This window comes from Parasteatoda tepidariorum, chromosome 2, assembly GCF_043381705.1.
Source record: "Parasteatoda tepidariorum isolate YZ-2023 chromosome 2, CAS_Ptep_4.0, whole genome shotgun sequence".
Lineage (NCBI taxonomy): Eukaryota > Metazoa > Arthropoda > Arachnida > Araneae > Theridiidae > Parasteatoda > Parasteatoda tepidariorum.
This window is the reverse complement of record NC_092205.1, coordinates 55,115-81,907: the sequence shown is the minus strand read 5'-3', so window position 1 is coordinate 81,907 and position 26,793 is coordinate 55,115. Positions and strand designations below refer to the sequence as shown.

The window sequence follows — 26,793 nt, the reverse complement described above, 5'->3', positions numbered from 1 at the left end:
AAGAGTTAAAAAATAGGCGCCCTTTCTTAAAATTTGCCAGACCTGAATAAAGAGAAACATAAGTGATTTGAAATGCGACCCTCAAATCTAGCGAGTTCAAATTTTCCCAATTTATTTCCATTTTTCGTTGTCAATTTTATGTTTTATATATCAAATCACTTTGGTTTATTCTGATTCACGTTTGGTAAGTTTTGAGAATAGTCGCTTACTTTTTAGCTCATGAGAAATTTTTATTTTCATCGGCATATTTTTGAAACCAATGAAGTTTTTTTAAATCAAGTATGTTAGGTGGATATAAAAACCAAAGATCTACTTTTTTACATGATCATTGAAGTTAATCCAGACTTATGATTTGCTTTATGTGTGAAGCACGTTCAGTTGAAGATTGTTTGTTTGTGGTGAATAAGACTCATGAAAAATGTGCTTGCCAAAAGTTAAAAAAGTTAAATTTTGTGTGTTGTATCTGAAACATAACTAAACCATATACTTATTTAACATTAAACCTAATGACTTGTTTTATTGGCTAATAAGCCCCCTAAAAATAAAGAAAAAGAAATCGACTCCCATAGTCGGCGAGTTTGTGAAAACAGACCCAAAACTTAAATTTTAAATGACATACCCTTAAAGTGTCGGCAAAGAAATACAGAAACTCAGACAGAATTGTGCAATGACCCCTGATAGCAAAGAAGATCGTAAAGAAAGAGAAATTTCGCGAGACATGAAATATATATTTATTAAACTGATGTTTAAATCAAGAAAATTTCCATACTTTAAAAAATTACTAGAACATTTCACATAGAATAAACATAAGTTGTTTTTAAACTAAGGGTAAATAAAGTTTTTGAATAATATAAAAAAAAACATTTAAATTAAGTGAGTAATTGTAACATTGCACTAAAAGTATAACTGCAACAATGGGAGATATAGAGCCTGCCTCGCCCCCTAGTGTAGCAAACGTAATTCTATGAATAGACCAATGCAGAAAGTCTAGTATCTTAACGACATTGACGTTTAACAACACTGAATGTAAATCACGCAAATAAATTTTAATACTCATGCAAATTTAATTATTTATTAAGACTGTTACATAACTGAAATTAACTCTAGAAATTCAGAAATAGCTTTATGATTTCATCTTACATTTTACTTTAAAAAAATATGTTCCTAATTAATTTAATAACTGGATTCTGATATTTAACCTACTTCCGAAAGCAAGCTACAGATTAAATAGTTTTTTTTTAAATAGTTTTATTTATTTTTGATAAAATTTCTTTCCTGTTTAAGCCGCGACATTTTGTTAACGCTTATATATTCTTTATGGAAATTTATTCAACAGATATTTCACTTCCTTTTTTCCTTCGTTTTGTTTTATATTTTTAGAGATTGCACATACACCCTTGTGCAAATTAATTGAAACAAACTTTTTTTTTCGTGTTTTTTAAAGAAGATGTTTTGGGGTTGTTTCGGTTACAATGGGGTTGGACCTTTGCAGCCTATTGACGGTATGATGCGTTCTGAGTAGTACATTACTATTCTGGGTAAAAAAGTTGCTCCAGAGTGGAAGAAACGATACCCTGATGGAACAGGGATTTTTCAGCAGGATTTAGCTCCTTGCCATACGTCCAAAATTCTCAAGAAATTCATGTCTGAGAATCAAACTGAGACATTGGAATGGCCAGGGAACTTTCCGGATATCAACCCAATTGAGAATCTCTGGGTCATATGCAAGAATCGCCTATTAAATATAAACTGTACAACTATGGAGAAGCTAATCACGGCGTTAATTCATGTGTGGTACAAGGACACAAATATTATAAATGACTGTAAAAAATTAGTGGAATCCATGCCGAATAGTGTCCAAATGTTAATAAAGTGTCCTGGAGATCATATTATGTACTAAAAATTTTTGAGTTTGTACAAATTAAAATAAAATAGAATTTTCTCTTAGTTTTCTGAATTTATTGAGTTTGTTTCAATTAATTTGCACAAGGGTGTATATAAAGAATCTAACAATAATAATAATATACGAGATTTTTTTTACTGTTTAAGCGAATCAGTGACTTAATTCGTTTGTTTTGAACTAAGTATAAAATCACACTACTAACGGCAAAGTCCTGGATAACCTCCATGGCTGCAGGTAGATGCACCGCAACATGAGTTTATTGGACATGCTGAACAAGGTGGCCCTTCTAAGTACATGACACCCCCACTCATATCAGGCCTGCAGACGTAAATCAGATGTTACTATTCTGAGAAGCAGTGCAAAAATTAAAAAGCGAAAACACTCTGAATAACTTTTGATCTGAAGATCGAATTTTAATGCACTAAGACTTTTATGCAACTGAGTCGAAATTCGATGGAACCACTGGTATCTACTCCATTGATTCTCGTTAGTTTCGTGATTCAACTGAAATACTTGAAACTTTTTTATTCACGTGACAGCATGATAGCTTGATTTCGATGGCTGAAGTTCGATCGAACAATAATTGACCAATAATAAAGCAGATATTGTCTGTTTAATTACGGTGGTAGTAGATATAAACCAGGAAAATAGATTAAAAAATGGTTATATGCTACAAATACTCTGTGATAATTCTGTGATTAATTAATACTTCAACACTGCCCCATTGACGTCAAAAATGGTATGACGATTTTATTTTTTTTTACAAATTGGTACTATTGCTTTATTAATTTCGATTTATAGCACAAAGTTCATTAGACTTCCTTTAATTCCTATTACCGAAATTAACTGAACATTATTTCCGTCAAGAAGGATACGGCGATTTTTTCCTTTTTCAAAACGAATTAGTAAAATTTTTTTGCTTTTTTTTTTGTTTTGTTTTTCACCATGTGGCTTACTTTTCTTTTTCAATTATACTCCGTTGCAAGTTAAGAAAAGACCATTGTGGTATAGGATTTATGTAATAATCCATGACTACATATAGTTTCGTTTTATTTTGTTATCAAATTGTAGAAATATACTTTCAAAAGCAATATGAAAGATTTCAAAAGTTAAACACACATCAGACAAAAATTTAATTCGTGTTATCTTCTACGATATATATTTTAGATTAATTAAAAAAAAATTTCGTAGTCTTACTGGAACTTGGCGGCATATTTCGATAAAAAGGAGAACATTCGTTTTTGGAAAATGAACTACTATATGACATTTCGAGAGCATTGGATTTTTGTTGGACCACTAAAATTAGCGCATGCACTTAACAAATAAAATGTGAAAGAAAGAATTTTTAATTTTGTTTTGCTGCAAAAGAAAATTGTTTGCAATTAAAAAAGTATATTTATTTTTTCATCCGTTCCTTTAATTGTGAACAGAAAGGCGTACATTAGTTACGATTTTTGGATATAATTTCGATTAATTCTTATTACTTGTTCATTTATTGTTGAGTTTTGTTTTTCACGTTTCATCTGATGAAAACATGCAAAAAAAAAGTCTGTGAAACGTAGTTTCAAGAATTGGCGTTGTTGATGTACGCTTGAGCTGGGAGCATGGCATCTATTTGGTGTGCACATAGATGCAAACAGGCTATCTTTCCAAAGGGATAATGAATTTTTTCTTAACTTGCAACAGAGTATAGTACCTAATACCAAAATTAATTAAGGATCAATGTTGACAATAGTATTTCAGCGTTTTTTTTATTCTTTTCTTTGGTGAATTTATACAATTTCTCAACTTCATTTGTTTTTCGGTACAATAGCTAATTTCTTTTATTTCAATTAATACCTATTAACAAAATTTATAAAGCATAATTTGCCTCAAAAATAGCATGGTAATTTTTTATTTATTTTTTTCTCAAACTAAATAATACCATTTTTTTTATTATTCTCTAATATACTACATAGCTCATTTTATTCCAAGTATTTTCTGTTACCAAAATTAATCAAGCAACATTGGTGTCAATAATTATTTTGCGATTTTTTACGTTTCTTCTAAATGAATTAGTACTATTTCTCCATTAATTTTGCCTTTCAGTACATGTTTTTTTTAAATTTCAATTATCGTTGATTTCAAATTATTTTGTCTCATAGAAACTTGTTTTAAAAGCATAACTCCAAACAAAATTAAACGCGTGGAAAACTTTTGAAATCCTGAACATCACTTTCATCTTTGAAAAAAGAAAGGAAAAAACAAAATCATAATCAGCTTAATTTTTATGAATGGTGATTTCTAAGTCTGTTTAAAAATTAAATTTTTCAGACTTCTTCTCAAACAATCTAAATGAAATTTTATGTTATAGTGTTGACAGAGACTTTTCCCGTGCATCGAGTTATCAGTGTGCCGAATTTCATTGCTCTCGGTTGAACGACTTTGAAGAAAAAAATTACAGAACAACGAAAAAGGGGGGGGGGAATAATAATAATAATAAAAATAGCAAGAAACCGGGGAAAAAATCCGAAAAAAGGGGGGGGGAATTTATAAAATTCCGGAAAATAAAAGATACGATTTATATGCGCAAAATGGAGTATTTTCTAATATTGTATCAATATAGCCAAAGCAAAATATATCAATACAATAGTGCGTGAAGCACTAAAAAAAAATTTTTTTTTACGAAAACATTACAACAAATGAAATAGAACACAATAAGTAAAAATATCACGCAAAAAAAGAAAATAAAATATAAAGAAAAAACCGAATAAAACATTAAATGAAATCTATAAAGCGAGTAGCGAATTCAAATGAACTTACATCAACGGGAAATTTTTCAAGAATGATTTAAAATATTTTCATAACAAGATCGCAAAATATGAAATCAAAAGCGTAAATAGAGGGGTTTTGCATTCAAGTCCATTCTTACTGCAGTACAAAGGTGTGTTTGATTTGTTAGTTACCGCGGATGGGCCTGAAAATGGATGTGCTCAAGGTAATATTATATTGAATAATTTAAAGAAGTTGACAATTAATAATTTTAGAAAATTAAAATTTATGAAAAAAAATAAAATAGAAAAGAGAAAGAAACATGAATTGCCTGTTTTGCACATAATTTTAGTCACGGATTTGCCCGAAATGGAATTGCGCATGGTAAAAATTATATAAATTAACAAAGAAATTCTTTAATAAATTTATTTACAATAATATGTAATTAACTCAATAATTTTATATCGAATTTAAGGACTTTAGTTGGGTATCCATTGTTTTTTTCATCAAATTTTGAAAGAGTTTATCTATTTGTTTTTTGGATAAATAAATATTACTACATATTCTTTTATTTCTGTTCATTTCATTAAAAGTGGTATTTAAGTAGATGTTCCTAGAAACTATAGAATTCCAAGTAATTAGTTGGTTTATATAAAAATTGAAATCATTTCTTTCATCGTATAAATCAACAAAGCAGATTTTTTCTTCCTTTATAATACCCAAATCTAAAAAATTGAAATTAATATTATCATCATGATTACGAAGAAAGATTAATTCCTCAAGGTAAATTTTATTTAAATATTATTAATAGTATTATTAAATATTATTATTATATATTATTAATAATATATTATTAATAATTATTAATATTTAAATATTATTAATAATATTATTAGCATCAAAACCAATGCAAAATAATGTTACGGCGAACGCTAGATAATATGAGTTTGCAATGGAAACTAATATTTCATATAATGCGGAGTAAACAGCTACCTTTTGTATCTTTCTAATATTAGAAGTTGTGCAACATAATGTTATATTTCACTGGTTTTCTGATGTTATCTAATATTAGGTGCTACTTGGATTATGCTTAAAATAACCCATATACCTAGATCAGAAAACAGAAGTGTGTATCAAGAGCTGTAATGAGATAATATAATCGCAACTAGCTTGTAAAAATAGAGATAGTTAATCAAGTATTTGAATTATACTTTTAATAGTAGTAAATAAAAAAAAACATCAATTATAAGCTCCCACTGATGAAGATCAAAGTTTTTGATCCCGAAATTGCTTTATAAAGGCAAATAAGTAATTCGAAACATTTGCATCTCTTAATTAAAAATAAGTATATTATTATTATTCAATGAGCGTATTATTTATATGAAATTGTTAGTGACATATAACCAAAGTTTTTATCTTCTTATCTCCCTGCTTGCACTCCACCATCATCATTAAACGGAACCTTGTGATGGATCAGAAATAATCCCATCGATCTTCGAAGTCAAGCTATCGTGCTATCGCGAGACCGAAAAAACTTTTGACTTGTTTAAGTTGCATCAGGATACGAACATTTTTTTCAAATAAATCGAGAGGAAACCACTAGTTCGGTCGAATGTTGCTTCGATTGCATAAGACTCTAAGCGATCGAATGGGTGTGAAAGATATGAATCGTAGGAGCGCGTTTCAGTCTGCTTAAGACTCAATCTTATCGAACCTTAACTTAAATCTGCTAATTAGTTAAAGCAGACGATATTAAGTCACAACATAGTACTTTCTGATCTGAATAAACCCTTTTGAAAATTTGTTAAATCAGAAGATATTTGAAAAATTGCCCCCATATTTTGAGAGTCAGGAAACCACAGGAAAAAAAAAGATATGTTTATTTAAACTTTTACGTTTTTGTGTTTAAAAGATATGTTATATATGTTTTGTGTTAAAAGATATGTTTATTTAAACGTTTACGTTACGTTCGAAAATACGTTTTTGTGTCTAATATTTGTACTTCTCTAATTAATTAACATATTTAAGGTTGAAATGATTAAGACTGAGTCTTCTTCCTGTAATATATACCAATTGTATTATTTAAATATAGCATTATGTTAAAAAGTGCACTATAAATTACAGATGCATCAATTTTAAGCAATTAAACCCATTGTTTTATTAGAAGAGTAGCAGAATGACGTGCCTGGACAAAATAAAAAATAATTTTCGATCCAGTAGTTAATAACATCAAGGAAAAATTCAATCAATTTTTAGACAATCAGAGTGTAAGAAAGATTTCGATTACTATAAGAAAAAGTGGACAACGGTCGAGGGCAGCAGTAAATGAAGGTTGGCAGATCGCATAGCAACTGGGCAGAACGAAGATAGGGCGGGATCTTGCTTTTTGTTGGGAGTAGATAGACATATATCAGATAATTAGTAGTATGATATTAATAGTATAGATTATGAGCATTGAAGCATTTTAATGCTCAGTGAGTTAAGGTAAACCTAGAGTTGACTGTGAAGTTTCAAAGAGTGAGAAAGAAATGTTTTCAAAATATTAAAATGTAGATAATTTATGGCACGATGGTTCAGGCCTGATCTTAACACGATGACTCAGGAACTAATTTTTCAATAGTGCGTAATGTTATTGTATGTTTGATATTTAAAAAAAAATATTTTTTCACTCTTTGAAAAAATTCATTGTCGATTCTAAATTTACCTTAACTCAATTTTCCTTCACTTTAAAAATTCTTGAAACACTAATGAAGGCGAAACAGAATTTGCCGTGAAAATTCTTTCCCGTGCCCTCTTGCGAATTTGATAATACTCTGGTACACTAGAAAAATGCCCTGTAGGATTCATTTTTTATCGACAAGATCATCGGAATGCTATGTCTTTCTGACGTGTGCTGCCTGTTAGTTTCGAAATCTGGTTCTCTTGCTGATGTTTCCTTTTAGGTAATGTTCTCTCTACTCTGTAGGATGTCAATGTTGATGATGTGTTGTACTCAATTAAACTGGTCTGTGGACTCCTCGAACCCTAATTTCCTCTGAGACAACGTTGTAATATTTTTTATGAAAAAAAATCGTCAAGATTATGTAACGCAGAGCACAATTGTTACATCGAAAACTATAGTATAGAGGGAATAGTAGCACAATTTTTTTTTAAAAACAACATATGATATGTTGCATTTTTAATTGTTTGAGTCTCAACTATTTTTAGCAGAAATTTCTGCTTCTAAGTAGGGTAAGCCAACCAGTGAAGAAACACTACCCAGTGAAGGAACATTTCATATATATTGATTAAAAATAAGAATTTGAAAGTTTTTCTTTAGATTGATTGGTAACAATAGCTTACTGCCAAACAATAGGAAGTCATCTAGCAATGTTTTGGATTACCTGGTCAAATAGACTTCTCTGGAAAAAAATTTGAATTTGTTATTATCTCTGCAACATCTTGTTTCTTTGAAAAAATTATAAGGTGAGTGTTTTTATTTATATGTTTGAAGTGAAATTAATTGCATGTAATAGTTTTATTTTTCTCACTGTGAAAAGGAGAATTCAAAATATAGTTATTGAAGTTACGTTTTATTTTTTTAAGCATCATAGCATAATAAAGTACTGAGATAAGGGGGTGTTTATTCACTTGATCACCAAAAGATGAAAAACCAGTGAAGGAATAAGTGTTCCTTTACTGGGTTTTTTTCTAAGTCAATGAAAATAAAATATAAACTTTAATTTGCTTGTACTTTTAGTGATGTTCCGCATCAAAAGTATGTTAAAAATACGAAAAACAACTTCTAACTAGCGAGGGAACAGGCATGTTCTTTTACTGGGCATAGATTTCCTAGTGAATGAACAGTATGTGTTAATATGTTGACACTTTAATTTTCAATTCATGATTACAAAAAAAAGTTTACATTTTCCAAGTATTTATATGTTATAATTGCAAGAATGGGCTTGTTTTTAAATATTTGTATGGCTTATAAATTCATAAAGAGCATTAAAAAATAACCAAAATTAAGTGTTCCTTTACTGGGTGTTCATTTACTGGTAAGAGCTGTTCCTTCACTTGGCCTTCTTACTACTTGTTATTTGAACCTCCAAAACTTTAAAACAATATTATGTAAGTTCTCTACAATTTTTTTACATAATTTGCAATTAGTAACAAATATGTTGACACTGTCATTTAACTAAAATTACGAATTTTGAAATTAATATGATTTTTTAAAAGACAAGCGAAGCTTAAGTGTTCCTTCACTGGTTAGTTTACCCTAATTTATTTTCTGTAATGTTTTAAGTTGTAGGATTTCGTTAGATTCTAAAACCATAACTTGAAATAGTGAACTAAATTTGAGAATGGAAGGATTCCTTTAAAAGAATCAGACTAATGAAAAGAAGCCATTTAACTAATTTGTGCCGAGCACTTGTTTAAAATATCAGTTAAAAAAGGAAGGAAAAAAAAGTGATTGTTTATTCTTAGGATTAATTTTGCAGAAGCAAGGTACTACCATAATATATTGATAATATAATCACTCATAATTGGATCCGAAGTAAGGCGTATTACTTTTTTCCAAGTTAAAGTGGTAGGTAACAGAAAGAAAAATCAACTTAACATAAACAATACCACTTTTTTCAGATAATAATTTTTCATTTATAGACCACTGGGCATAAATGGGTTAAAAAAAACGAGAAATGTGGTAGCGAATATACATCTTAAAATCTAAACACAATTAAAAATTCCAACTTTCCTCTTTATTTCCTTATTTTAATGCTTCAAAGTTATAAATATTGAAATAGGATAAAAGAAAAGTATACAGGAGTTTGCTTATGCGCTAACTGGCTCTCACTCTTGAAATAGTTCGAGCAGAATACTTATAAGAACCTTTGTGGATACTCTCTGTTGCAGAAGAAGGTCGAACTCGGGCACGACGCAGTAAAATTTCGAAGCGACTATGAGGGTTGTAAATTAAATAATGGCAACTTAACCTTGAAACTCACAGAAGGCCGGGCATGCGCAAATTGGATACGGGAGCGGTGAGGTGGCGCTGTTGTCGATGTGTAGAGTGCAAAAAAAGGTCGATTTGCTTAGAAGGGTAGTTGTTGTGTGGCGTTAAAGTGAGGAGTTTCGTTTCCATCGCTCTAAAGCATGTTTTCAAAAGATGATCAGCGGTCGTGGCTTACAATCGAGGTTGCCCGTGGCAAAAATGCAGCAGAATGCTATTGAGGATTAGTGGAAGCCTGTGGAGCAAATGTTTTACCGTATAGGGCAGTAGCACGATGGGTTCAAGCATCTCGTCTGTTTTCGTCATTAAGCTTTTTCACAACATGCTTTAGAGCGATGGAAAGGAAACTCCTCACTTTAACGCCGCGCAGCAACTACCCTTCTAAGTAAATCGACTGTTTTTAGCACTCTACACATCGACAACAGCGCCACCTCACCGCACCCATACCCTATTTACGCAAGCCCGCTCTTCTGTGAGTTTCAAGGTTAAGTTGCTACTACTTAATTTACAACCCTCGTATAAAATTTTCCGTATGCTTTATTTTAACCTTATAAATAATCTAATTTATAGAAATTCGTTGTGCTCAATCAAGTATTAAGAAATGTAAAAACAATTTACCCATTTTTGCCAAGCGTTCTTTTAAAGGGATATTTTTAAGTGGTAGCAGAAGTGTTTCATTATTCAAATTTTAGAAACAAGTTAGATTTGTCCACCACTATATATTAGTAATAAAAATATTTATATTTGTAGCTGTAGGTAATATAAATGTGTTCTGTGATACTTTTTAATATAAAGGCATTTTTTATTTTTAGAGAGATTTGTGTGACATTATTGGAATAAGAATAAAAATATTTAGAAACATTAACTTCTTTGAGAAGACATTAATGAATTGTACAGATTCAGGATAAAAAAAAATAAAAAAAGCGATAGCATAAATGATGGTATAATTAATTTCCCAGCTAAAAATACGCAGCAGTTTTTATACAGAACTGAAGTAGTTTTGTAGTTTTTTTAGAGTTAACTGCAGCTTTCCTGTAGTACAATCTTAAGTGTAAAAACACTGCAGTTATTTTGTAGCTAATGTGAAGTAATTTTTTAGTAATTTATTTAAAAAAAAACTTTTAGCTTCTGTCTACAAAATTACTGTAGTTTAAGTGAGGTTTTAGTTACTATACCTATATAGTTTGTTATATAGTCTACTATAGTTTGAGTCACTTTAAAATCTTAAAATTAAAAAAAAACTTAAACTTTAAATCTATGGTTATGCGGCTGTAAATATGAAGTAATTATGAAGTCATTGTTTCAGAAGTTATATTTTCAGATTAATCTGTAGAAAAACTACAGTTACTTTGCATTGTTGTAAAATTGAAAGTCTTTGATGTCATCAATATTGCTTACCTCGTTTGCAAATCAACTTTTTATCATTTTTACGTGAGAGTTCGAACACTAAAGATTCAATGCGTCAATATTTTCACAACATCAAAACTTCACGAGTGCTATACTCCCTAACTGATACATCTGATCAAGAAAATAGATCAAATTTAAAAAAATAAGTAGTGTTTTCTTTTCAAAACAAAATGTATAGTATTTCCTATCTCTCATGATGGATGAAACCACTAAATACTGATATTTATGCATACTTAATGAAAAAATTTTGCGGTAAGTACTACTACAAAATTACTTTGCATGCAAAATTACTCACACTACAGCAAAATTACTCACAAAAATAATTTTGCAGCGTTTTCACTTCAAACATTCTGTAGCTGAATTTACCAAATCACCACAGTCTTCAAACTGCATTTTTTTTTTGTAGATTTTCTGCAATTTATTTTTACCTGGGTTGGCAGACATGTTTTGCTTTCACTTTAGTTTAACCGTTCACCGTTAGCTTAAGCCCACATCCAGTTGAAAATGTAACTGCAAAATTTTGATTTTGAACTAAGTAGTTGTTAATTAAATCAAACAATTCTTTAAACTATTATTCCTGCCCCCCAAATAAGCTGTTAAAAATTGTTCGGTTACCAGTTTTAACGTTTCATGCTGGCCTTGATTGTCTGAGCAAAAGGATCAAGTAAATATCGTACCTCAAACAATTAACTAATTTTTGCCTATCATGTATTTACAAAATTGTACTGATATATTAAATTACTAAATTATACTAATGAAAGTTATAAGTTGTAATCATACTTACGATGGTCCATAGTCGCAAACATAAAAATGATTTACTTCTCTGGAATTCAATCGATAGATCGAAACACCACAACCAACTTTATAAGTTTTCGCCCAATTAACCTGTAAGAAATAGTTTTTCCCTTTAAAATAAGGTTGCTGTTATTTGGCCATTTCGTTAGTCTATTATTTTGTAATTACGATACCTACCAACAGCCACCCAATTAACCGTGAGTTTGTCCACATTCAAACAAGGTTGAAAATAAGGTTTTTGAACTTTTCTTCTAATATTTTAGTGTAAACAAATTATGGATACCAGTGAAGCGTTAGTAACGTTTTATTTATTTACAGACAATATTGCAAGATCTATTTTCAATAAGCGTTCTTTACCACGAGTCTTTGTTTCATTATAACCAGGCGTATTACAACTTTTCTTTATTACACCCAGCTCGAGTTATTGTGAATGATACCTTGTCACAACCGTGGAAATCATACAAAGACTAATATTTCGTTACTTTTTCAAATTGTGCAACTAAGTGCCATTGTATCTAAATTTGTAAATAAATAAATAAAAAACAAACAATTGCCATGATTATCTATTATGATATAAGTAAAAACACTCCCAATGCAAGCCAAGGGATGGAGATGTCATAGAAGTTCATCATGCTTAATTTATTCAAGACTAATGGAATCAGCACTACGCACAATTAGCCCTTCGATCTTAAGCTGGGTAAGCTTCACACCGGCGATCGAACCCTAGTACTCTTTACTACTGTCTGGTTTACTCTTCTATACTTTTGTTATCCTTTTTGTTTGTTGCTGCTTTTTAGTAAAAGAAAAATTCAATAAAAGGCTGGATTTTAGATAAAAGTCGTAAGTAACGCGCATCGTTTTCTTTAAAGGGAGTTTCGTATTGCCCACTGTTAATATTTCTAGAATTCTTGTTTATACAAATTACACATATGGGGATATGAAGAGAATGAGAGCGTTTTCAAATTATAATTATTCGTACACGCAATCACATTATAGTGAACAATTTTCTTTATTATTATTTATGAGCTAGTACAAAAGAAGTTTTTGTGAGTTCGTCGAAATGGGCTCAGCAAGAGAATTTTTTCACATTTATTCTGTTCAAATTACATTTCCAATGACTTCTTCCTTTTGAAATTATCAAACCAATTTGTGCTTTGTAAGTAAGTAACACATAAAACAAATGAAAAATTATTTGAGTAGTCCGACTTTTGGAAACATTATAATATAAATTAACTGAGGATAAAAAGATTCTGTTGTAAAGATTAAGATGATTCTGTTTGCTAATATTGTATTTAAAAAAAAAAAGAAGAAATATTGTTTTAAAAGGAGTTGAAATGATTGAATGAACATCATGAAAGTACATTAATGACACGTGAATGCATATTGTAAGTAATGGTTGCCCGCCATAGAGATAGTTTTTTTGTGTGTGTTCTTTCAATTTATTCATTATATCTAATGAACATTTATACATACCCATTAAAATCTTAAAATTATATGCTTGCAGTTCTTATAAAACAAGTGTTCAAAATTTGTAATATTTTTTCACACAATCAAATGCGAAACTTATACTGAAGATAAAAGTATAATAACGAAAAAATTTTATGATTTCTTTATATTATAAAATATTATAAAGAATTCAGTAAAATACAATTGAACTGTCATATATTACAAATATTTAATAGTATGTACTTTTACATTCCATGAATGTATAATTCCACAATACTTCTACGTATATTATGCGTTTATTTACGATTCAAAACTGACCTCTTGAAATAATATGCATTAATTATTGTGTAAAGCATCAATTCAGTAATTTCGAAATATATTTATAAGGCAATAAAAATACTAAAATACTCAGTCTGATAATCATTTATTAATTTTGTAACAGTCAAGCATATATCACTACATCTTATTCCTGTATATACAAGTATAAGCGTAGGATATTTCTGAAAAACTCTATTTATCAGAATTGTTTTTTATTTTCATACTTCTGTTGGGTTTTTTTTTTTTTAAGAAATGATTTCTCAATTGACTCTTTAATAAGTCTTACATTTATTCATTTCATGGTATTTAACCAAGTACTGTAATTAATAGTTATTTTTGTATTTATAAAGCGCCGACCAGGTGGCCGAGTGGTTAACGTGTCTGACTGCGGAGCCATTGGCTGGGTTCGAATCCTGCTCAGGGCAAGGATGTTTCTTTCTCTCTGTGTTCTATGTCCTTTCCTCTTTGTGTGAATGTGACCTGCCTATAAACGGGTTTGTGGTTGTGTGACGTGGGCGACGCTGCTCCACCGCCGTGGCTTCGCCACAGGTGCCCACTGGGTAACGAGAAGAGAGTAGCAGTTCTGGCATTTCTGTGGCCAATGGGACAAACCCCAGGTGCCCGCCATTAAAAAAAAAAAAAGTTTTTATAAAGCTATGAAAAATCTAATTTTTATTCAGCAAACTTTCTCTTACTTTTTTTAAAAAAAATTTCTTATGAATTAAACTGAATTTATATACTACATTCAGTACAAGTTCAAATAAATATCTAAAGAATAAAAAAGAATATAAAGGCGCTTCTCAATTATCTTAACACAAAAACAACGGGAAGGGGGATTCTCACATTCAATAAATACATGAACAAGACTCCTTTGAAGATTTCATTAAATAATATTTTGTAATTAAAATCAAAGCATTTAATATAAAACCAAATGTTAGGTCTCCTTATTAAAAAGTTTTTTCCCTTCTTTATTAATTCATAGTTAACAACTCTTATGGTTGTCAAAGAAAAGTTTACCCAATGATTTAAAAACAAATAAGCCTGTTTAACTTAAAAGAATTTTGTGTAATATTTCGATTATTTAATGCTTCATTGCATAAATAGTGAAATGTACGAAAAAATATTTTTGTGAAAAAAAGCAAGAATTAAAAGAATAAATTAAAAGGTGCCAGCTCTGCAAATTCTTATAATAAACTATCAGACTATTAGTGCATGATTAATAAAAAATAAATTTATAGTAAGTAATATTAAATTGGTTATATCAATAGAGAAGATATATTGTAGATAATAGCTCTTCTATTTTAACCAACCTGCTTTGTTTTGAAAAAATGAATGTTTGAAATTTAAGTAGTTACATATAAATACTTAATTGGTCAGTTTCCAAAGTCTTAAAGTACTTCGGGGGTCAAAGTTTTAACGCGTATGCAGAAGCATATCAGCGATTGGATTAGATTTTTTTTTTAAAAATAACAAAATCAGTTAGATTTTTTTTTAATATTTAAATTCAATAATTATTTTAGACAAGTTAATGCAAGTCAATATCAAATATATCCATATTCCATATTTACTTTATCCACACTTGCTTTTCGTCACATGCCCCATTAATAAGACAGGATTTTTCACTGATTAAAATAATTACTAATGCTGCTTTTGTGCCATCTCAGAAAAACCTTCCAATGTTGAACCATAATATTTATACATTGAACTGCAATACATTTCAAATTTGCTGTTAGCCTTCAATAAGATGCTTAATAAACCATGTTTTCTTTATGATGAACTATAAACAAGTTATATTAAGGTTGCAGAAAATATAAACAATATTATGGTTAAAAAAATTTTATTTTTTAAATATCGTAGCTAAAAGATTTTTAATGTTAAAGATGCACCAAGGTGAGAGTACCATGGAAGATTTTACGATATGATGTGCACGTCAAAGATAATCAAGTCATATCACAAAGTGACTAGATAAAATGTTTTCAGTTGATTCTTTTCCAAAAAATAAGGAATAATAAATTTAAACGACTGAACAAAAAGAAGAAAAAAATGAAAGCATGGAACATTCAAATTTAGCTCCAAAGAAGAAGAAGAATTTAGTAGTAGTATCAATTTACTTAGTGCAGCAAAACCCAATTACAAGGTATTCGTGATCAGCTTTAGAGGACAATGGCATCGACAAATATAATGTTGCATTCAATTAAATCAATACTCAAGGAAATAATAACGAGATCGGGGAAGTACTTGATCCTTTTAGAACACACAGAACTGTGGATTGTCTATATTGTATTGTTAACGTTTGGAGTCTATAATTTAAAAAAATTTTAAATGAAAAACAGAGTTGACTAATAATCCTTTTTTCATCTTGAAAATCCAGAAAGGGTTGAGGGGTGAGATGAGTTAACAATGAAAATGGCTGCGGTAGACTATTATGTGGTTAACTCCCACATTGGATGCGGTAAGAAAAAATATCTTGTCATTACGAGAAGAAAAAGAATATAAGAAAATCCTTTCTTCGTGACAACATGATAAATCAAATTGTTAATTTAAACAAGCTAATTAATCTGTGCAAGTGATGTTTCAAGTTATGAAATCACACACAATATATTTTTTGCTTTTAATAAATATATCTTTCAGTTTTTCAATGGATTCTGATTTTTGATCTTCCAAAAGTAAAATAAAAATATGAAGCTCGGGAAGCACCCTTTGGAAATATGAATGAAAATATAGTTCTAATAGTTTTGACACCAGAGCGATCTAAAGTTTGTTCCTCTAGTTTATTATTTTCCTTTTGCTTATTTACAATTTCTCTGACACTATGTCAGTGAATCAAAATATTGTTGGCCTTTATTATAATATATCTAGTTTATTCAAAGGATATATTCAGTGAAAATTAAATTTATAATTTTATTTATTGATCGTAAAAAGTTTTCAAATGTAATGTTTATGATATTTTACATCTGATTAAAGTTAGATATTCCAAAGGTTAAATCTCAAAATTTCATTGGAATCTATTTAAAACAGCTCAAAATGTTTGGATTTTATTTGAAATAAAATTATGATGTAGTTTTTTTATGATGTAGTTTTCAAAACTTATTTAATTAATTTGCGGTAGTTTTCATATTGTTAACTACTTTATTATTTTAATTATGAAACTAATTCGAAGATGTTTATTCATTTCACAAACAAGTTATAGTCGTGTTGGAATTTTCATTACAAGAGGATTTTATTTCAATAAAAAATTATCTTTCAAAATGCGACCAATAGCTTTATATTAATTTAAAGAATTCCCATTAAGCCAGCAGGTGACAATTCTAAAGGTCAATAATATGATATTTTAAAATTTAAACAGTAGTTAAGCTATAAAATTTTAACCTTAAATTTATCATTCATATTTTTCTAAAGATTATAGGAAAACTGCTATATATTGCCAATAAATTTTGCGTTTTCAGTTATGTCACCACCAAAACTAATTGCAAAAGTAATTTTAAATGCTTGTTTCATAAGTCATATTTTAACAATTATTTCTCGAGGTTCACGTATTTCCATTTCAAATTTTAGATTTTATTGCAAAAAAAGTATCACAAACCTCAACTTGTTTCTAAATACATTATTTAAATTTTGATTTAAAAAATGCAAATGTACTATTAAATTTCATAAATAACCAATAATGTATTAAATTAAATAAATATTTAGAAAACAATACATTAAAATTTTACAATACATTTATGAAATTTCAATCTTCTATTGCATTTCTATTTGGATGTTTTAAAAAACCATTTTTCATCTTTAACCATTTATTTTCTGACGAAGAAAAAGAGACACTTAAAATTTTTATGGAAAAGTAACTGAAATTTGTAACTTAAAAAATACCACAAGAATAAATAAAAAAGAAAGTACTAATTTTTGCTAATAATTTACAAGCGTTTCATTACTTTTTTACAAAGTGTCACATTAAAGTAGACAAAATCTAATAGATAGCTCAAAATACTATAAGATTTATAATATTTCTCCTGAAAATAGAAAAAAAATAACAGCTACAGTTACCATGATAAAAATATCGTTATGTGTCAATTCTTAGTGGTTGAAACTTCGCTGTTCAAAACATCGCGGACATAACTTAGCGAAGATAAAACTTCGTGTGGACAAAATTTCGCGCTGACAAAACTTCGTGTGGAGAAAGCTTCGCGGAAAGGATTCTAAAAACAATATATTAACATTAAATTGTAATTATTTTATGCATTAATTTTAATAAAAATATTTTATGTATAATATAGTTTTAATAAATTTAAGTTCATAATTAACTTAATTTTAAAAAAAAGTTGAAATATTAAATTAAATATTTTTTTTATTTATAATTTTAATTTAAAAACTAGAATGTTTTAAAGTTATTTTTTAAATTAATCTTAGTTTATGAATTAAAATTCATAAATAATTCAATTTTAATAAAAGTTAAAATATTAAATTTAATATTTTTTTATTTTAATATTTTAATTTAAAAAATAGAATAGAATACTTAATATTAATTTGGGAAAGAAGTCAATCTTTTAAAGCTTAAAATTCACTACTAAACTATAATAAAATAAAAATATTAAATTAAACATTTTTTTTTATTTAATTAAATCATTTACTTTATTCATTTATTTTAATTAAATCATTTACTTACCCATGTTCCAAAAGTGCAACATTGATTTGGAGATTGATTTTAACTAGCAATTGAAGTTCGGATAATATTTCTTTATACACATTTAAAATTTACATTGTGAAGTATTTTTTGTTTTCAGTTTGATTCCGTTTCCATAATCATTTAATTTGTTTTACAAATTTTGAAATTTAATATAATTTGGACTCCTTGGAAAAAAAATGATTTGTTTAATCCTCTCTAGGAAATCATTGATCGTTAAAAAGCAACACCCCCCCCCCCTAAAAAAAAAACTTTATATCTACAGTTTAGAATGCCAAGTTTTACAATGGAAAATTTAAAAAAGATTTGTACCCACAAAGCTATGAATCGGCGAAGTTTTCCATCGAAATTTTGATCGAGAACCAAGAATATTTCCAATTTACATTAGTATTAGAATACCATCAATTATATACTGATTATTCAACCGATAAAACTTCAAATTTCCTCAAAATATTATTGGAATTATCCTAACAGATTCTTTAATTAAGAATCACAGCACAATATATAACAAAGACTCCATTTCTCATGTAAAACTTTTATAAACTTCGTTGCAGAGCACAAAAATTATAGACTATAAAAAATTTCCAGGCAACCTTTTAAGCTGCAAGTCTGCAGGATTTTATCAAGTATACATAAACATGAGCTGTGCAATGATTCACACTAGATTTAATTGAAATATCATAATCATCGCATAACTTTAAAATTCTTGTAAAAAATGAAGTAAAATAAGTGTTGAAATACAAGAATTTCAGCAAAAACTATTTTATATGACAATTTAAGAAAACTATTCATGTAACTTTCATGTGGTGTTGTCAAGGCCGTTGGGCTGATTGCCGTACTAAAATTTCCTTCAAAAATATAGTGTTTTTTTTTTTTTTTAAGAAATTGGGCTTTGGAAAAGAGCCCACAATATATTTTGTTTTTTGTTCAGTCTTGGATGTCCTTTCTCTTTCACTCCAACTCTAGCTTAAACACTAATCCAGAGGCCGAGGTTTTCGAAATGTAACAGAACAGCCAAGGTTGTTGTTTTTTAGGGTATGAATCTTTCGTATAATGAATTAATTCATTATACGTGACCACAAGAAGAGAGCTTCAAAACAGAGAGTTGATACATAGTAAAGCAGACGCCGTGTATTAATCGACAACGATATGGTAAGCTCTTTTTGAGAAGTAGAATAAAATTCAAAGTATGTTCGCTATGAATTAAAAATTATTTCGACGAAATCACGGTTTTACCTCACTCCCCCATATTCACTATTTTTGCATTTCAAAATCAAGAGAATTTATCGGAAAATGAGTGATTTATTTTAATACATACTTAAAAATGTAAAGCTACGAATTATCTTTCAAATGGTTAAATATGTTCAAATGTTTTTTTCAGAATGATAAGGCAAAACTCAATTTAATAATTTCAGTTCATTTTGAGGGTATTCGGAAATTTCTTTATAGATTATTATTTTATAAATTTGGAAACTATTAATCAAAGAAATAATTTTATTTCCTTATAATTTAAAAAAAAAAAAATTCTTTAAGAATATTTGGGAAAATTTGTACTTGCTTATTTAATTTTAAGTCACTAAAATAGAATACATATGTTTTTGTTATTTGGATACCATAGAATTGTATATAAAATTAAAGTTAATTGGATTTCGTATTTGACAGGCAACAGTAACACAGTTACTTTAAATTTCCTCGTCGGATGTTACCTGTACAAAATGGCCCCATCTTCTGGCCCACGCCATTTTCTTTATAAGTTTTTTATCAAAATTACTGACTTCATCATAGTATAGCTTGATTGACGCAATCCAATCATTCTTTCTAGGTCGGCAATTTCCATCTTTCGGACAATAATAAGGATGAGTAGACATACATTGACACACTGTAAAAGTTCCTAAAAAGATTTAAAAAAAATGCAGTAGGATTTGCTCCTGGGCGAAATAATAGATTTCCTAGCTATATCACGTTTTATTCTTATGTGTGACTTAGTATTGAGAGTGGTTTGATTCTTTTTCTTTTGATTTGTTGAATAAGAAAAACGTCTGGAACTCCCCGCTAAAGAGAGATGAATAAAAATTGAGAAAAACTTAAACATTGATGTTCAGACAAGTGAGTTATTGCTTCTGATGCTGAATTGTATAAAATGAAACCATAATCGATAGGCTAAAAGCTTCGAAGTTATTAAGATTTTATGTATAAAAAGAACAATTTTATGCAACTACTAGCAACTACTACAACTATATAAACATGGGAGGTATTGTTTATCGTGTATGTTTTGGACTCAATTGTGCTATATCAAAATCAAGTTTATAGAATTAATAGTTTAGAAGTTACGAGAGTTTTTTAAAATGTCACATGTACAAACTGCCATATATGGTTTAAACCTTTTTAACCGTCTCTATTTAGACAAGTGTTTCTTGCATATTTTATTAAACTAAATCTAATAAAATGAAAATTTAATAGATAGAGGTAATTGTACCGTAATTTTAAATATTTATGCATAAAAAATTATAAGTCAAAATTTATAATTTTTTATACATGAACCCCTTATAACTTCTAAATCAATAGTTTCTCGATTTAATGTCGATTTAATCTTAAAAATAAATGAACAATCAGAAATATACTTAAAAAGCAATGTATCACATGCTTCACTAGTAATCTCTAACTTGTAAAAAAAGTGTTGGCACAGAAATATATTTTTTATGCACAGAACTTTGATAACTTTCAAATTATTAGTATCTCTCTGACAAAACAAAAGGTTGGTAGAAAACGATTCATAAGAGGGATCTCTCCCCCCCCCCGAAAAAAAGAATCGAAATCCTATTTAAGAGGACGCTATATTAAAGTTTTAGAAAAATTGAGTCGATTGACACCTAGAGAAAGCCTTGAAGTTTCAAACTGTAAAAAAAAAAATTTCAAATGTAAATTATGAAGGAATTGGGTCTCAGGAAAGTCCTCTTCCAATAATTTGTCAGCATTTTGATACTTAGAAATTACTTTTTCAACATTTGAAACTCTAGGTTTGCCCGAACTCACATTTCTCTAAACTTTAAAAGTTAATACACCAATGGAGATTAAACAGAATTTGAGTTGAAAAAGGCTGTATAGCGTCCTTTTGATGAATTTCAACGTCTTGAACAAGAGATGTTGAAATCGCCTCAAAGTATTTTTATTGGTCCTGCCTGACAAAAGCTTATAACTCAGGAAATTGAAAGGAAAAGCTTCCTAAACCTTTTTAAAAGAAACTTGCGTAAACCACCCGGTTTATTTTGTCACTGTGATACAATTTTACAGTAGATTTTGTTTTGAATTGAGGACGCCTTTCCTTCTCCATGACAGCAGATTATACTTAACGGGAATGCACAACTCCTATCTATTTCTTTTTAAATGTTTGTTTGCCTCATACGTTCTCTAAAGCAAGGAAAGAGGTTCTGTTACGTAATGAGCTTTGCTTTGTGTATTTATATCTCTTTGCATACTTCAATGCTTTCTGTATTTAAGGCAAAGAAGAGGCTTTTAGGACATTTACAATGGCTTTAACTTGCGTCACAAAATGAAAATTTGACTAGTCGTTCATTTTTGACCCATAATGTTTTTGCATTTTGATATTTTGAAGAAAAAAAATTCTTTCCACGTTTGAAACTTCATAGTTTACTCTACCGGCCTTTGAGCTCTCATATTTCTTCACTATAAATTTTTAATGGGTGGTGGTGAAATATCGGAAATTGAATACCCCATGGAAATTCGTTCTTCATCAAAATCTCCGTTGAGGCGACTTTAAAGTATATTATTCGAGATTCTCGCAGTATACTCAGTTTTCCGTTTGTTTCTTTTCCTTTTAAGTGTTATTTTCTTTTATTTATTTTTTCTAAATTTGGAACCTTTATAAAATTTGTATTTTATTGAATTGATCAAACAAATATCAATGCGAATTTTGCTGAAAACAAATTTTAAAAGTAAACAATACAGATGAGAAAAATAACAACTATAATATATGAATTTTCCATTTGTTAAATCTGATTTTTTTAATGTTTTAATTTCTAAGCACTTTTTGGATTCTAACTGTATGGGTTCAAAAAAAGTTTTTTTTAAGTAAGAAATTTTTGTATCATTAAAGAATAGGAAACCTTAAAAAAAGCTATTGATTATTAAATTATTTACTTCAGGGTTATTTATTGATATTAGTATCTATTTACCGAGCTAAAATCGATTTAGCAGGTTAAACATTGAAGTATTAAATACATTACTTTATCCAAAGAAATATGATTCCTAATTTTTACACAATAATTATTTATATTGATTTTGAAAAATATTTTAGCTATTCTCAAATAATAAAATGGTTGAACTAAAAAAAAGAGTATTTTCTACAGTTAATTTGATAATAATTCTTTCAGTATTTTTAGATACGAAGAAGTGAAATCTAAAAGTGTCATTTATAACACTAGTTTATGATTTTTTTTCTTTTTGCTAAGCAAAAAAAATAATGATTTTAAATAGAATTAAAAATAATTCAATTGATAAATAATAAGCAATAAAGATTATTTTATTATTTGCGCAAAAACTAATACATATTTATGTATGAAAACCTATTAAAAGTAAATTTTCAAAATTTCTGAATAAAATGGCATTAGTATTTAAAAATTTGATCAATATTTATCTATTTAATGCATGAGTTTTGTAGAAATGGCAATACATGAAACATGTATTTAAAAACTATTACTTACAATGTTACATAATAAGAAATCGTCATGTGATTGCTCTAAATAAACAACACATTCATTTCACAGACTTCAATTAGACTGATAGATTAGATAATTAAATAGATGCAATAAGAATTAATATGCTACCCTGGTTAAAGTGGGTTCAATTACTTTTCATTTAAAAAGATATAACATATATATATATATATATATATAATAACAGGACTACATCCCTGCTATCATCGTGGTATTCATCTTTAATAATGCAGTCAAAAGCCATAATACGTTTATTTAAAGCTATGCTGGTAGTTACACAATCACTGGTAGTTCACATCCCCACTCCACAACGGAGGGGGTGTAGACCAAACTTCGGATGGTTCCGTCAGATGTTTATTGGAGCACGTTATTCAGCAAGAGACATGCGAAAACCTTCGGTCCCGCATTAAATACAGATATTGATGTAATTAGGTTCCTGTCGTACATATCTTTGTTTGCATTATGGAGAATCATTTAATGCTTCCTAATATGGAAGTGAGAGAGGGCCAAGATTATAAAAATAACTCCTCCTTTGAAATATAAATCTAATCATAATTCAATGGTATGTTTCATTCAATGAATGTTCTGTACCTTTTCCCTACTACAAGTAACATCTTTTCAATTATGAGAAGAAAAAATTTGTTTACAATGAAAAAATATAAAAAACATGATAATGCAATTTATCTGTTTAGTCAATTAAACAGAAAGAAAACGAAACATATTTATAAACTATTCTACTAAAATATTCACACAAAAAAATTTCACACAAAAATATGCAAACTTTTTATGCAAATGTACTGGACAACATGTGTCATTTAATCAGAATTTAAGATTCATTGTGGTTAAAAATGTACACAATTTCTATAAGAACGAACTGGACAACAAGTGTCATTTAATTTCAACAATTGTGGGCTGTGATATTTCTTAAGCTTTGATACATGTACTATTTCAAAATTTTGTTTATTTACATTTCTTGCTATTTATTTTGTAATTAGCTTCTTGGTCAATCTTTCTTTTTCCTATTTTTCCTTTCCTTTTTGCTACCCTTTACCTTATTTTTTTTCAATATTTACTTTTACTGAAACATCTTTAACTCTTATTTTTTCGATGTTTACTTTTACTGAAACATCTTTTTCATCATTTTTATTTTTTCGATGTTTGCTTTTTCTGAAACATCTTTAACATCATTTTTAACCTTAACACTTTGAGAATTCTGTTGTCTAATTTGCAAAGATAAGTTGTCACTTTTAGAATTAGCAGAGATGATCAGTCTCTTACCAAATAGAGTAACAACTGGCCCGGCACAATCAATAAACAAACAAAAATCTCTGCATGTTTGCAACCCTACTAAAGCATATGGTAAATCAGTATCAAGTATAAAAAACTTAGCTGAGTAACAATTTCGCCTATCGTAATAAGGGAAACTCACAAATTTTGTTAAGTATTAACAGTCCTTTTGTTTGGGTAACATATAAATTTTCACATTTTTTAAATAGGAATATTTAGTTTTGACCAAATCCGAAAAAGTAACAGAATTACAAATTTCTTCAAGTTTATTTGAAAACTCTTCATCGTAAGGTTCAAAAGAAAGTTCCAAAAAATTTAGAATTTTGAGTGGTTTAATCTAGAAAAATCATTTGGAAACAAAAGTTTAAATAATAACTTAATTTTGTTTGCCGTCACTACTTTAATTGGCGTTTGAACCACATTTATTTATTTCAAAAACATTTTAAATGCACAGTAAATGCAATATTACATCATAATTTAAAAAAAAAAACAATATAAACACTAGAAATGCAAACTAATCATTAATAATATACTATGAATTATTCATAATAAAAAGTTTAGAGCAAGGCTCAAATCTAATTTCAATAAAATATTTACAACCTACTCGCCAACGTCGACCTTCATCAATTTCGAAGAGAAAAAAAAAATTATTTTTTTTATTCGCGCACTTAAATCGTAGCAATTCATGAATATCCATGATTAAGATTCGTGCACATTCACTTTTGTTTTCACAACTTGAGTAGTAAGAATTGTAGGATCACTCGGTGTCTAATCACTACCATGGATGATGTTTCTTCCAACTTAGAGGCACTAATCTTAGACATCAAACGTTTTCATGGCTGTGACAAGAAGCTCTATCCAACGTCTTTTCTGATAACGGCGTGGTACAGGTAATACTGGTGGAAAATCGTCCTTCCTTTCCTTCTACGCTTTTTTTCACCGCAGCACTTTTCTTCCCCCTGTGGGTGATGGGATGGGGAAAATTTCAACGTAGCAGTCAGCCACCGTTACGCTTAGTTCCAGAGATAGAAAAGCGTACGTTTCCTCCAAAAGGTTTCCTCAGCAAGCAATCATGCTGCCGACTTATAATAACAGGACTACATCCCGGTTATCATTGTTGTGTTCATCTTCAACAATGCAGTCAAAAGCCATATTACGTTATAAAAAGGTTTATTTAAAGTTATGCTGGTAGTTATAACAGTTCACATCCCCACTCCACAAGGGAAGGGGCGTGGACCAAACTTCGGATGGCTCCGTCAGATGTTTATTGGAACACGTTATTCAACAAGAGACATGCAAAAACCTTTTCCCCCATTAAATACTACAGAGATTGACGTAATTAGGTTCCAGTCGTACATACCTTTGTAACTCTACGCATTATGGAGAATCATTTAATACTTCCTAATATGGAAGTGAAAGAGGAACAAGATTCTAAAAATAACTCCACCTTTGAATAATCTAATTATAATTCAATGGTATGTTTTCAGTCTTGAATTCCCAAAATAGAATATCTCCACGCTTACTCTTTAACAAAGACATTTCATGAAACCGAAAGAGTTTTAATGGTTTTATTAATACAAAAGTATTAATAATTTTTGTATTATATATATATATAATTTTTGTATTTTATTTATATAAGAGTCTGTTGACCTATTTTAATGATCCATTGTATTTGGCGTATGTGCCTATTGGCCTAGGCCCCTGTAAAATTTCAAATATATACCTTTGGATTCGCTCCTCTCAGTCTGTGGCAAATTTAGATAAACTCTTAACCAAAAGACTAGTGTTTTACTTGGAAGATAAGAATATTATTCATGAGAACCAATATGGCTGCAAATCTGGGAGGAGTATGGAAGATGCTATTAAAAGGATCACTGATACCGTTGTAGAAAACAAAGCTCACGGTAAGCATACTGTAGGGGTGGCTCTGGATATTGAAAATGCTTTCAACAAAGCAGATTGGAAAATATTAAAGAATAACATCAATGGTCTCGGATTACCGGATAACATTACCGGGTGTATCTTTAGCTTTCTGGATACCAGAACGATTATGTTTAATGATAGTGAGGGTAATATTATTGTCGAGAAAGCTGCCAACATAGGGGTGCCACAGGGCTCTTACCTTGGTCCTATCCTGTGGCTCATTTTAATCAATACTGCATTTAGCTTTTCTAATCATATAGATTTTACAAATTTCATTGATTTAAATCACAGTGATTTTAAGCTCATCGCTTTTGCCGATGACCTTTTTGTTATGGTCGGTTGTCCGATTTTTTACCATTTCGATTCCCTGGTGACCTATATTCTTTCTCAACTCTCTGCCTGGGCCGAGTCTAACAGTCTTAATTTTAGCAAAGAAAAAACCCAAATGATCAATTTCTTCACAGTTAATTTAAGCTCATCGCTTTTGCCGATGACCTTTTTGTTATGGTCGGTTGTCCGATTTTTTACCATTTCGATTCCCTGGTGACCTATATTCTTTCTC

The 26,793-nt window shown here is 29.2% G+C and overlaps 1 protein-coding gene across 1 annotated transcript in view; it reads right to left on the bottom strand.

The window, feature by feature from the left end:
- Window positions 1-26,793, bottom strand: part of LOC107454074 (CRISP/Allergen/PR-1) — a 63,089-nt gene that overhangs the window by 27,192 nt on the left and 9,104 nt on the right. The window contains exons 3-5 of the mRNA XM_016071126.2: window positions 19,995-20,179; window positions 11,836-11,936; window positions 2,106-2,221 (exon numbers count right to left, since the gene is read on the bottom strand). Coding sequence (XP_015926612.1) covers window positions 2,106-2,221; window positions 11,836-11,936; window positions 19,995-20,179 — 402 coding nt within the window. The remainder of the gene's footprint in view (window positions 1-2,105; window positions 2,222-11,835; window positions 11,937-19,994; window positions 20,180-26,793) is intronic.